The sequence below is a fragment of the Bos taurus genome, chromosome 22 (genome assembly GCF_002263795.3).
Source record: "Bos taurus isolate L1 Dominette 01449 registration number 42190680 breed Hereford chromosome 22, ARS-UCD2.0, whole genome shotgun sequence".
In the NCBI taxonomy this organism is placed as follows: domain Eukaryota; kingdom Metazoa; phylum Chordata; class Mammalia; order Artiodactyla; family Bovidae; genus Bos; species Bos taurus.
In genome coordinates, this window is record NC_037349.1 from 57495235 (window position 1) to 57506338 (window position 11104).

Sequence of the window (11104 nt, forward strand, 5' to 3'; positions counted from 1 at the left end):
CAGCTCACTTTGGCAGGATGGGACGGACCCGGACAGCGGGAGGGTCAAGGGTGGAATCGCCCACTTCCAAGTTCAGCATCTCTCCTGCCACAGCCAGCCCATGCCTTCACACCCGCAGCTGGGCTTCCGAGCCCCTGCCCGCACTGCAGACGGGTGAGGACTGGGGATTCCCAGGGACGCCACTCTGTCCTGCCGTCTTTGCTTCAGCACTGCCTGGCCGTCCACTGCCAGGTTTAGGACGCGCACGTCCCTGCTGCAGTCCAGTCTCAATTCCCAGTTCCATCCCCACTGAGCCCTTGGGCGTGATACTCTGATACAAAGCTGGCTTGGCGTGTCAGTTCAGCCTGGGACAGAGGGAAGGCGGAGCAGCTGGCCTGGAGGGTTGCCAGCAAACACCACCCCCTCCACGGCATTCAACTCGCAGCTCCATCTCTGACCTCAGTCATTTCTAATCCAGGCCAGACTGACAAATATAATGTGAGCCCCATTTATCATTACACACATAATTATTATTAATTTTCTCATAGCCACATTAAAGAGTAAAAAGAAACAGGTGACACTAACAATATACTTTTCAACTCAATATATCCCAGATATCACTTTGGATATTATCACGTAATCAACGAATCATGTTTGGATCAACATGTAATTGATACACAAAGTTCATTCGGCAGATAGCCGACATTCTTTACGATGCTAAGTCCTCGAAATTTAAGGTATATTTCACACTCGCAGCATGTCACGACTCAGACCAGCCCCACCACAGGGTGCTCAGGAGTCAGGGGTGGTGGCCACGGTGGCAGCCCATCTCCATAGGGACTGTCCCACCGGCCCCTCCGTTTCAGTATGTGTGTGTGTGTGTGTGTGTGCGCGCGTGTGTGCACACTAAATTGATTCAGTCGTGTCCAACTCTTTGTGACCCCATGGACTGTAGCCCACCAGGCTCCTCTGTCCATGGGACTCTCCAGGCAAGAATGCTGGAGTGGGTTGCCATTCCAGTCTCCAGGGGATCTTCCTGACCAAGGGACTGAACCAGATCTCCTGCACCGCAGACGGATTCTTGACCCTCTGAGCCACCAGGGAAGCCCCCGTTTCAGTATATCTGAGGCCAAAGTCAGTGTCGTCTCCCCAAGCTGGCAGGACTATGAAAAATTCAGCTGAGGGGCCCCAAAGGAAATTTTAAAAAAGGCCCTGGATACCAATAATACAGGGTTATAAAGCCCACGCACTCTGTGCCTGGAAGGGCCTGACTCCAAAGCCTCCTTACTTGTGTGCTGCACATAAATCTAATGAACTTACTGGCCTGGTTTCCCAGGGCACAGCTAATTGGGAGGGGGCAGTGAGAACAGGGACAATGTTGGTTGTAAGATGTGGCAGCTGACAGCAAGAACGGGGGGAGGAGGCCCAGCGCTCAAGACTTGAAAGGCTCAGGACTGCTCTGGTGGTCCAGTGGCTAAGACTCCATGCTCCCAATGCAGGGGCCGGACTTCCAGCCCTCCTCGGGGAACCAGACCCCACATGCTGCAATTACGACCTGGCACAGCTAAAGAAATAACCATTTTTAAAAAAAAAGGTTTTAAAGACAAAAGCACTCACTTCCTCAACACCCTAACCCATATCTACATTCACCCACACCAACAACCCAGTAAAGCCGCAGGCATCCAGATAAACAACCCGAGTCTTCAAGACGAAAGAAGTGACTTTCCAACCCCTTGTTTCCATACACAATCAAATACAACCTCATTTAGAAAAATTTCTGTTCAATTTATTTTTTTTTCTTAAAGCCCGAAATATCTGGAGCTAAAAACAGCTAAGCTTCAGCTCCCTGTCACTGTGACATAACAGGGTAACAGTTACAAGCCTTTGGAGCCTGGTGATCTGGGTTCAAATCCTACCTTTGCCACTTATAAGCTATGAGGCTGAGTCTCAGATTCCTCTTCTGTAAAACGGGTACAAGAGGCTGTTATACAGATCCAAAGATACACAGTACGTTAGCAGGACTTTGCTTAGTAGTTTTCCATAAACAGGAGCTTCCCTGGAGGCTCAGACAGTAAAGAATCTGACTGCAATGCAGGAGATGCAGGTTTGATCCCTGGGTTGGAAAGATCCCCTGGAGAAGGGAATGGCAACCCACTCCAGTACTGTGCCTGGAAAATTCCATGGACAGAAGAGTCTGGCAGGCTGTAGTCCATGAGGTCGCAAAAGAGTTGGACACGACCAGCAACCCATTTTCACACTATTGTCGTGCTAATAAAGTCAGGCTTCCCCTCCTTGACGTCTTCTCCTGCTGTTAAGTCTGGATCTGCACTGATACATGACGTAATACGAGCGTCACTTCTCAACATCAGGTGTCAGACACTGGCAGGCAATTATTTTCCAGGGGGTGGGGACTCTCATTTCTTATCTTTAACAGGTGGTATTTCACACAGGCACCACCAGAGCTGCCAGAGGGACAGATCGGCCATGAAAAATGCATCACTCCCACCCCGCCCCATCCTTCCTGCAATCAAGCTATTGATCTGCGGGCGCCGTCTCCTCGGAAAAAGGTCACAGTGGGTGTCTTAGGCGTGATCCAGCAAGAAAATGCCTTCCCCACGGGAGCCCCGAGGAGTGACAAGTACCCAGTGTCCACGTCCTGCTCTCTGCTCTGGAGCTCAGGGCGTTTCACCCCTTCCCCTCTGAGATCCAAGGATGGCAGTCAGAAAGACCCTGCCCGACCCCTCACTGGGAGAGGAGACTGAGGCGCACGCAGGGCGGGGGACTCAGCGAGTCCAGAGAAGGGCCTCTGCAGAATGGAGTCTCTTGCTTCCTGGTCCAGTCCCTTCACCCTTTGCCATCAAGCATTTCTTCTGTGGGATCCCCAGTGGCTCAGCGGTAAAGAATCCGCCTGCCAATGCAGGAGATGTGGGTTCAATTCCCAGGTCTGGAAGATCCCCTGGAGAAGAAGATGGCAACTCACTCCAGTATTCTTTGGCTGGAAAATTCCATGAACAGAGGAGCCTGGGTGGGCTTCTCAAGTCCATGGGGTCGTGAAGAGTCAGACACAACTGAACATCTCTTGCACAGAGCAGACTTGGGGCTCCCGGCTTCTAGTGAAGCAGAGAAAGGCAAAATGCAGAGAGACTGAGGCCAGAGAGGCCAGGGACAGCGAATCAAGTGAGAAATCCCATAAGGCTGAGTCAGAAGGACTGAGTGACCACAAAGTGAATGACTGGCTTTCCTTCGCTCCCGTCCAGCTCTCTGTAATCCAACTCCACTACACCAGTATTGATGGAGCACCCAGTGTCTTCTGGGCCCTCGTCCAGACTCTCTGGATACATCAATAAACAAGACAAAGACCACATGCCTCCTGGCCTTTACACTGTAGTGGTGGGAGATAAGCGATAAAAAGCCTAAGTTTGTTATCCATCATATGTGAGATGATCATGACGTCCACAGGAAAAGATCAGGAATTAGGAGGAGTTTGGAGGAAAGATGAGGAGCTTGCAACTTTAAACAGAGAGACCAGGACGGGTCTCAATGAGAGGACATCAGAGTGAAGACCTGAAAAGGTGAGGGGATTCAGGGCTCACCCGGCGTGTCCAAGGACATCTGAGTGGTGGGAAGGGAGTGAGGCAGCAAAGGAGGGACAGGAGATGAGGGCAGAGTGTGGATGACAACCCGGCCCTGAGCAGAAGGCCAAGCCCACTCCAGCTAGTGTGCTGAAAGCCGCAACAGTGCTGAGCATGATATCGGGGAGGCCAGGAAGAGGGCACCTGCGATAATGATGCAGGCCAGAGAGGATGGAGGCTTGGATCAGGCTACAGTGGAAGAAGTGGTTAAAAAAGTAAGAAAGAAAGAAAAAGATCAGATTCTAAAGATGAAGGTAGAGCTGGTGGGATTTACAGACGGTCTGGATGTGGGGTGTGAGAGAAAGAATAATCATGGGCAATGCAAAAGTTTGGAGTCAGAGCAACCGGCAGGGTGAAGCTGCCACCAGCTGAACCGGGAAGGCTGCAGGTGTCTCGGGAGGAAACCAGAACTTCCATCTGCACCTGTTGGTCCGACTTCCCCATCACAGCCCTGCAAGGAGCGGTCAGTGGGCTCTTGGGTGGACCAGCCTGGGTTCCTGGGAGTGGCCTGGCTGGAGGCAGCCATCACAGAGACGGGATCAGGGCACGAGCCGGGTGAAATCACCAAGAGACTGAGTGGGGGGCAGAGACGAGAGCAGAGCCGGGATGGAGCCCCACCGGCCCCAAGGCTCCGAGGAGGAGCCAGCGAAGGAGACGGGACGTGGGAGGTGAGAAGATGAAGGGGGACGGCCCCCAGCTCTCCTTCCTCCCAAGGAGGACCCACACAGAGCCCCTGCGCAGGGCCGGGTTCCCTGGGTCTCAGACCAGTGCTGCCCAGAGGAGGCCCAGGGGACAGATACACCCGGGGTGCCTGCTGAAGGACAGGGACAACTTTCATCATTAAAAAAAAAAACGAAGTTGGATACGATCCAGCAATCCTACGCCTGTGCATGTATCTGGAGAAAAGCTAGTTCAAAAAGATACACGCACCCCAGAGTTCACTGCAGCACCAGCTACACCTGCTACAGCACGGAAGCAACCCAAGAGGAGGGGATGAAGGAGACGTGGCACACATATACAGTGGGGTATTACTCGGCCGGAAAAAGCAATGAACTCGTGCCATCTGCAGCAACACAGGTGAACCTAGAGACCAGCAGCACGTGCAGTGAGTCAGACAGGGAGAGGCAGACACTGAATGACTCCAAAGCTAAGCTTCCCTCGTGGCTCAGCCAGTACAGAATCCGCCTGCAACGCGGGACACCTGGGTTCCGTGCAGAAGGGAAAGGCTGCCCACCCCAGTACTCGGGCCTGGAGAATTCCAAGGACTGTATAGTCCACGGGGTCGCAGAGCCAGACACAACTGAGCGACTTTCACACTTTCATCTAAATCTAAAAAAGTGATACGAATGAACTTATTTACAAAACAGAAACAGATTCACAGATTTAGGAAAGACATTTATGATTATGGGGGGGGAGTGGGGGAGGAATAAATTAAGAATTTGGAATTAACAGGTGCACTCTACTATACATAAGAAAGATAATCAACAAGGACCTACTGTACAGCATAGGGAACTCTACTCAAGATTCTATAATAACCTAAATGGGAAGAGAGTCTGAAAAAGAATATATATATATATATATATACATATATATATATAAATATATAAATTCGAGCGTGTGCAGTCACTTACATCGTGTCCCACTCTTTGCGACCCCATGAAGCCTGCCAAGCTCCTCTGTCCATGGGATTCTCCAGGCAAGAATACTGGAGTGGGTTGCCTTGCCATGCCCTCCTCCATGGGATTTTGCCAACTCAGGGATCAAACCATGTCTCCTACATCTCAGGCAGATTCTTTATATATGGGGAAGCTCCTATTCCATATATATAGTCAAAGATGTTATGAAAAAACATGAACGAATTTTTTTGCCCACCATATATATATATATATAAAACAGAATCATTTTGCTGTACATCTGAAACTTACACAGCACTGTAAATCAACTCTGCTCCAGTATAAAATAAAAATTAAAAAAAGGAGGTTAGGTGTTCCAGGCAGAGGCACAGAGTGTGCAAAGGCCCAGAGGCAGTTAGACGCAAGGCCTTTGGAAGTGTGGCCAAGAGTCCGGTTTGGCTGAGCTGTAGAATATGTCAGGGATGGATTAATAACAGGATAAATCAGAGCAGGGGCTTCCTCCTCTGGGTTCAGTGTAACCTTCTGACTCTCTAGAACCCAGCAGCCAAGTATGGATGTGAGAGGTGGAACATAAACAAGGCTGAGGGCCAAAGAATGGATGCTTTCGAACTGTGGTGCTGGAGAAGACTCTTGAGAGTCCTGTGGACTGCAAGGAGATCCAACCAATCCATCCTAAAGGAAATCAGTCCTGAATATTCATTGGGAGGACAGATGCTGAAGTTGAAGCTCTAGCACTTTGGCCATCTGATGTGACAAGCCGACTCATCAGAAAAGACTGAAGCTGGGAAAGATTGAGGGCAGGAGGAGAAGGGGGTGACAGAGTATAACCCGGTTGGATGTTATCACCAACTCAACGGACACGAGTCCGAGCAAATTTCAGGAGATGGTGAAGGACAGGGAAGCCTGGTGTGTTGCAGTCCACGGGGTCGCAAAGAGTCGGACGCGACTGAGCGACTGAACAACCACAGCAAGAACCAAGCACGGATGGACCCTCTCTCTCCCCAAAACACACAGCTTGGGGGCACACCCTCGCCACCCTGAGGCACCAGTGCCCAAGACCTTCTGGCAATGCGCTACCCCTGAGGATGACCCGAATGCAGAATACCTCGTCAATCAAGATGCCAAGAGTTAACTGAGGGCGGGGGTGGCAGGTGGGGAGTCACAGTGACAGGAGGAAGAGATTTTTCACAGCCTCTGGAGATAGAATCATCCGTAGCAGCCAGGCCCCTGGTACCAGTTTATATTTTCTATTTTAATTAAATATCTGCCACTCACACATTCATGCTGCTGGTAGCCGTTCCCTTCTCCAGGGGATCTTCCCAACCCAGGGATCAAACCCAGGTCTCCAGCATTGCTGGAAGATTCTTTACCAGCTGAGCCACAAGGGAAGCCCAAGAATACTGGAGTGGGTAGACTATCCCTTCTCCAGGGGATCTTCCCAACCCAGGAATCGAACTGGGGTCTCCTCTTCCCAACCCAGGAATCGAACTGGAGTCTCCTGCATTGCAGGCGGATTCTTTACCAGCTGAGCTACCAGGGAAGCCTCCCTTGCCAGCTCTGCAGAGGTTAAATGAGACGAGGTACCTGGAGGAGCACTGGGCTGGGAGCTGGAGCTCTGATCTCCATGGCTGCCTCTGCCATGAGTTGAAGGGACACCTTGGGCAAGACCCCTCCTGTCCTTGAGCCTCAGTTTCCACATCTGCAGGGCGAGGAGACGGCACCGAGCAGTCAGTAAGTGCCATCTGCTCTGGCAGACGACAGTCTTTTAAACTGACTTTTCTGACGGCGTTCCCTGACATCCCCGACGTGGGCCCCTGCGTCCACTGCAACTGCGGTTCACTGTTCTCCCTCTGGAACTCTCACAACCGTATGTTCCAAGAGTAATTATCTTCCGATTTCACCTTCCAACTGCATCTTAATTTACGTTTCATTCCTGGATGCCTGCTGGAATGTCCAAGTCAAGCCTGATGATTTCTAATGAGGCTGCGGTCAGGTGAGTCCAGCGACCCACGACGGGTGTGGGACCCACGTGGGAAAGGCATGGCTCAGACAGACCTGACTCCAACCCCAGCTCTGCCACACATCAGCTGTGTGATCTCAGGCATGTCACTGTGCCTCCTGAGCCTCAGTTTCTTTCTAGGTCAAATGGAAGAAATACCCTGCTTTTTTCATAATGCTGTTGAGAAGTTCAAGGCAAAAAACCACATAAGGTACCGAACAAAGTCAACTGGCAAACATTTCCTGTGCACCCACTATGTGTTATGCACCAGGTAAATAAAGCAGGCTCTCAAGCTGGACAGTCTGTTTCAACCCTGTCTCAACTCCTTATTAGGCCAGCAACCACAAAATCCCTGCAGCTCAGTTTTCCCATCTATAAAATGAGAACGGCAACAGTCCTCACGATGAGGTTACTGTGAAAACCGAACTGATCCAAGTGTAAAACACTAAAGAGCAGCGTCTGGGTCAATATGAACCAGTAATTTGCTGGTCACGTATGTGATGGGGGCTTCCCAGGTGGCTCAGTGCTATAGAATCCCCCTGCAATGCAGGAGAGTTGGGTTCCATCCCTGGGTCAGGAAGATCCCTTGGAGGAGGAAATGGCAACCCACCCGGGTATTCTTGCCTGGGAAATCCCATGGACAGAGGAACCTGGCGGGCTACATACAGTCCATGGGGCCTCGAAGAGTCAGCCGGATACGACTCCGTAACTAAATAACAACGTAAGGTGACAGACACTGTGCTTGGCACCTACAAGCTTTGTTTAATTATGAGACCTCAGCAACAAAGATCTTATCATCCCCATTTTCAAGATGAAGAAATAGACACTGAGAGGTTAAGTAACCTGCTCCAGGTCAAATAACTAAGCCTACGGTGGTTATGGGGTTCAGTCCCACGGAGTCTATGAACCACTCTGCTGCATGATCAAGAAATTCAGAGCCAGGCACATACATATCATTACGTGAGGTCTATGATTGCTATCACACAGAAAAAGTAACCAGATTTACGCTAGATGCAAATTACAGGATGCTGGAACCCAAGGGCGGTAAGTGCTGAGATTTCCTGGGACCAAGCCTGCCGCTAAGCGTTTTCTGGCTCACTCCAAACCCCGGAGTCTCGGAGAATGGAGGGCTTGCCCAAGTCTCGTGCAGGGAAACGTGGGAAAACCGCACGGGGCTCTCACCATTGTTTTCCAGCGAGTTTTATTAGGCGTGTAGGAAAGACTTAGCCTGGCTCTGTCCGCGCTAGATCAAGCAGCAGGCCACCTCCTTCCTAGAAGGAGGGGGCTGGCTGGACACTGGGATCCGGCTCCGGTCTTCTCTCTACTCCTCCAAGGTGGCACCCCGCCCCCACCCCCAGCCCCCTACTCCGCGACCATCACTCGCTCAGGGTCCAGGTGTGTCCACGCCCAGCCACAACAGGGCCTGGACACAGGGAGGCGGCCACCGCGTCCTAAGCCCCCAAGTGTCTCCTTTGTCAGATCAATGAGCCAAACGTCTCCGACCCGCACCTCACTCCTCAGACAAAGATTTTATTCATTAAAAACACTTGAGAAAGGAAAAGCCCACAACGCGCGCACACACACACACACACACACTTTTGTACACCCACCCAGGGCAGCAGGATATGGTTCTAAGACAGCCAAAATGGTGGCTTCCTGTTTCTTTAGGGATGTGTGTTTTGGAGTTCGGATTCGGACAAGGGTGTTGGTCGGAGAGGGAGCTGCCTTCTGCTAAATTCTATGAGAAAAAAAAAAAAAAAAAATGAAAAGAGCGATAACCGCTCCTTGGCAGGCAAGTGAACTCAGCTGGGACGGCTGCCTCCTCGTAAACTCGCCTCTTGGAGGCAACTTTCTGCCCTTCCCGCGGAGGAGTCGGGACCCCGGAGAACTGGGTCCAGGCACCGCCCATCTCTGGGTCTCAGTCAGTAAGTCTGTTAAACGGCACTCCTCGAGGGGATCGCTCTGTACCGCCGAACGCATCTGGGATTTCACGGACGTCCCGACCGGGCAGAGGCAGAGTCTCAGGGCAGAGACGCGAGGGCTGGGAGGGAACGCCTGGAGAGCCGTCCCCTGGGCACAAAGCGGGGCCCTGCCAGGGCCCCGCAGGGGATGCGGGCGCGCCGCTGCGGGGGGCGGGGGCGGGGTGTGGTCATTTAGGGCTTTTTAATTGCGAAGGGGAGCGAGCTCCAAGTCTGCCGGGGTCCAGGAGAGGGAGAGGCGTGAGAAGCCGCCAAGGGCGCGCCGCGCACGAGTGAGGGACCAGGCATAGACCCCGGCGGGGGGAAGAGCGCAGACGGACCCGGGGGGCCAAGAGGGCCTCTGGGGGGCCAGCGAGAGCCTGAAGGGGACCCCAAGCAGCAGGAGGGAGGATTCAGGGGCGCGACCAAGTCGCTTTTGCGAAGGGAGTGTCCTTCCCCGTCGCGAGGGGACCCCCAAGCCGGGGGGGCCGCGGTGGGAGCCGGAGGCGGCCTATCGGGGCCGGGGTGCGGCCTCCCGAGACCGAGGAGGCGTCCCCGAGGTGGGGCGTCCCGGACGGGGCTGAGAGCCCCCGACGCTCTCGGCCTCCTCGGGACCCGCCCGTCCCTCAGCCGAGGCGGAAGGTCGGGGGGTTTCTGGGCAGCTCGCTCCGGAGCGCCTCGCGGGCTCCAACTTGGAGCGCCGGACGGGCGCCTTGGCGCGCGTGCCCCGCGGAGCCTCCTACCTGCTCTGTTCATCTTCCAGCGCGCGGAGCCCGGGGCCGCCCGTCGGTGCCTCCGTCCGTCCGAGCGCGAGTCCGCGCGCCGCCTCACTCCATGGCCGCCCCGCGGGGCCCGCACCCCCCCGGCGCCTGCCCCGCCCCCGGCGCGCGCCGGACTCCGCGCGGCGCGCAGGGCAGTGGGGGCGCCGGGCGCGGGCCTCCGGGGTTGGGCGGGGCCGGGGAGCGGAGCGGGTGCGCGGTCGGGGCGCGGGGGGCGGCGGCGCGCTCACTGAGGCCGCGGCGCGGCGCGCGGGGCCGGGGGGGCGCGAGCCTCGGGGGGCGGGGCCGGGGGCGCGGGCGCGCGGGCGGGGGGCGGGGGCCGGGCCGGCGCGCGGCGTCGTGTCCGCTCCGGGCGCCCGGCTCCGCGCGCGCTGCGCTCTGGCCGCCGCGCCTCTGCCGGTGCCGCCGCTGCGCCTCCGCCCCCTTCGAGACGTTTCCTCCCGCTCTGGAAGGCTTTTTTTATTTCTCCTTTCTGCTCCGTCAGGGATCGAGGGAGCCCAGGGGCGAGGCGTCCCCGCGCACATTTAAAGGGGCCGTGGTGTGGGGCCTCGGGGAGCTGCGCGAGGTTCCAGGGACTAGGACGGGGGGGCGTGGTGAAGCGGCGAATTGGGCTTCTAGGGGTCCCTTCGCCCAGCGGACCATCTGTCACTTGATTTTCAACCTCGGGCATTCATTCATTCAGTCCCGGGCCCAGCACCGTGCCGTGCTGTGCGCAGGACAACCCAAAATTCTTGCCCCTCGTGGAGTTTAGATGGGAGGTCTGTGGCGACACAAGACAAATAAGCAATAAACATTGCAGAGAGTCAATAAACATTGCAGAGGGTTACGAGTGCCTTGAGGGAGATAAACCAGGGGGAGCAGAACAGGAGCGCGCGAAGTGACCCGATCAGCGCTGTAATTTTAAAAGTCCGAATTCTTAGGGCCCTGCCCAGACTTATTGACTCAGAAATCCCTTGTGTAAGAAATCTTTCTGATGCAAGCTAGTTTGACAACCTCTGGAGGACAGAACAGGTGATCATGGAAGGCCTCCCCGAGGCAGTGACATGGAAAGGGAGACCCGGTAAGGCGGAGCCTTTGTCTGCTCAGCGCAAAGCGGCCAGCACCTCGATGGGACCCGGGCCTG

At 54.5% G+C, this 11104-nt stretch overlaps 1 protein-coding gene across 7 annotated transcripts in view; it reads right to left on the bottom strand.

Moving 5' to 3' along the window:
* FGD5 (FYVE, RhoGEF and PH domain containing 5) overlaps positions 1-10058 on the bottom strand; it is a 123531-nt gene extending 113473 nt beyond the window's left edge. For 2 of the 7 annotated variants that reach the window (XM_059880132.1, XM_059880131.1), the window contains exon 1: positions 6830-7272. In XM_059880132.1, the coding sequence (XP_059736115.1) occupies positions 6830-6944 (115 nt within the window). In that variant the 5' untranslated portion in view covers positions 6945-7272. Of the gene's footprint in view, positions 1-6829; positions 7273-8854; positions 9715-9945 lie in introns of those variants that run through there. The other 5 variants (XM_010817983.4, XM_010817981.4, XM_024983314.2 and 2 more) reach the window with 4 other exon arrangements.
* Positions 10059-11104: the final 1046 nt, after the last annotated feature.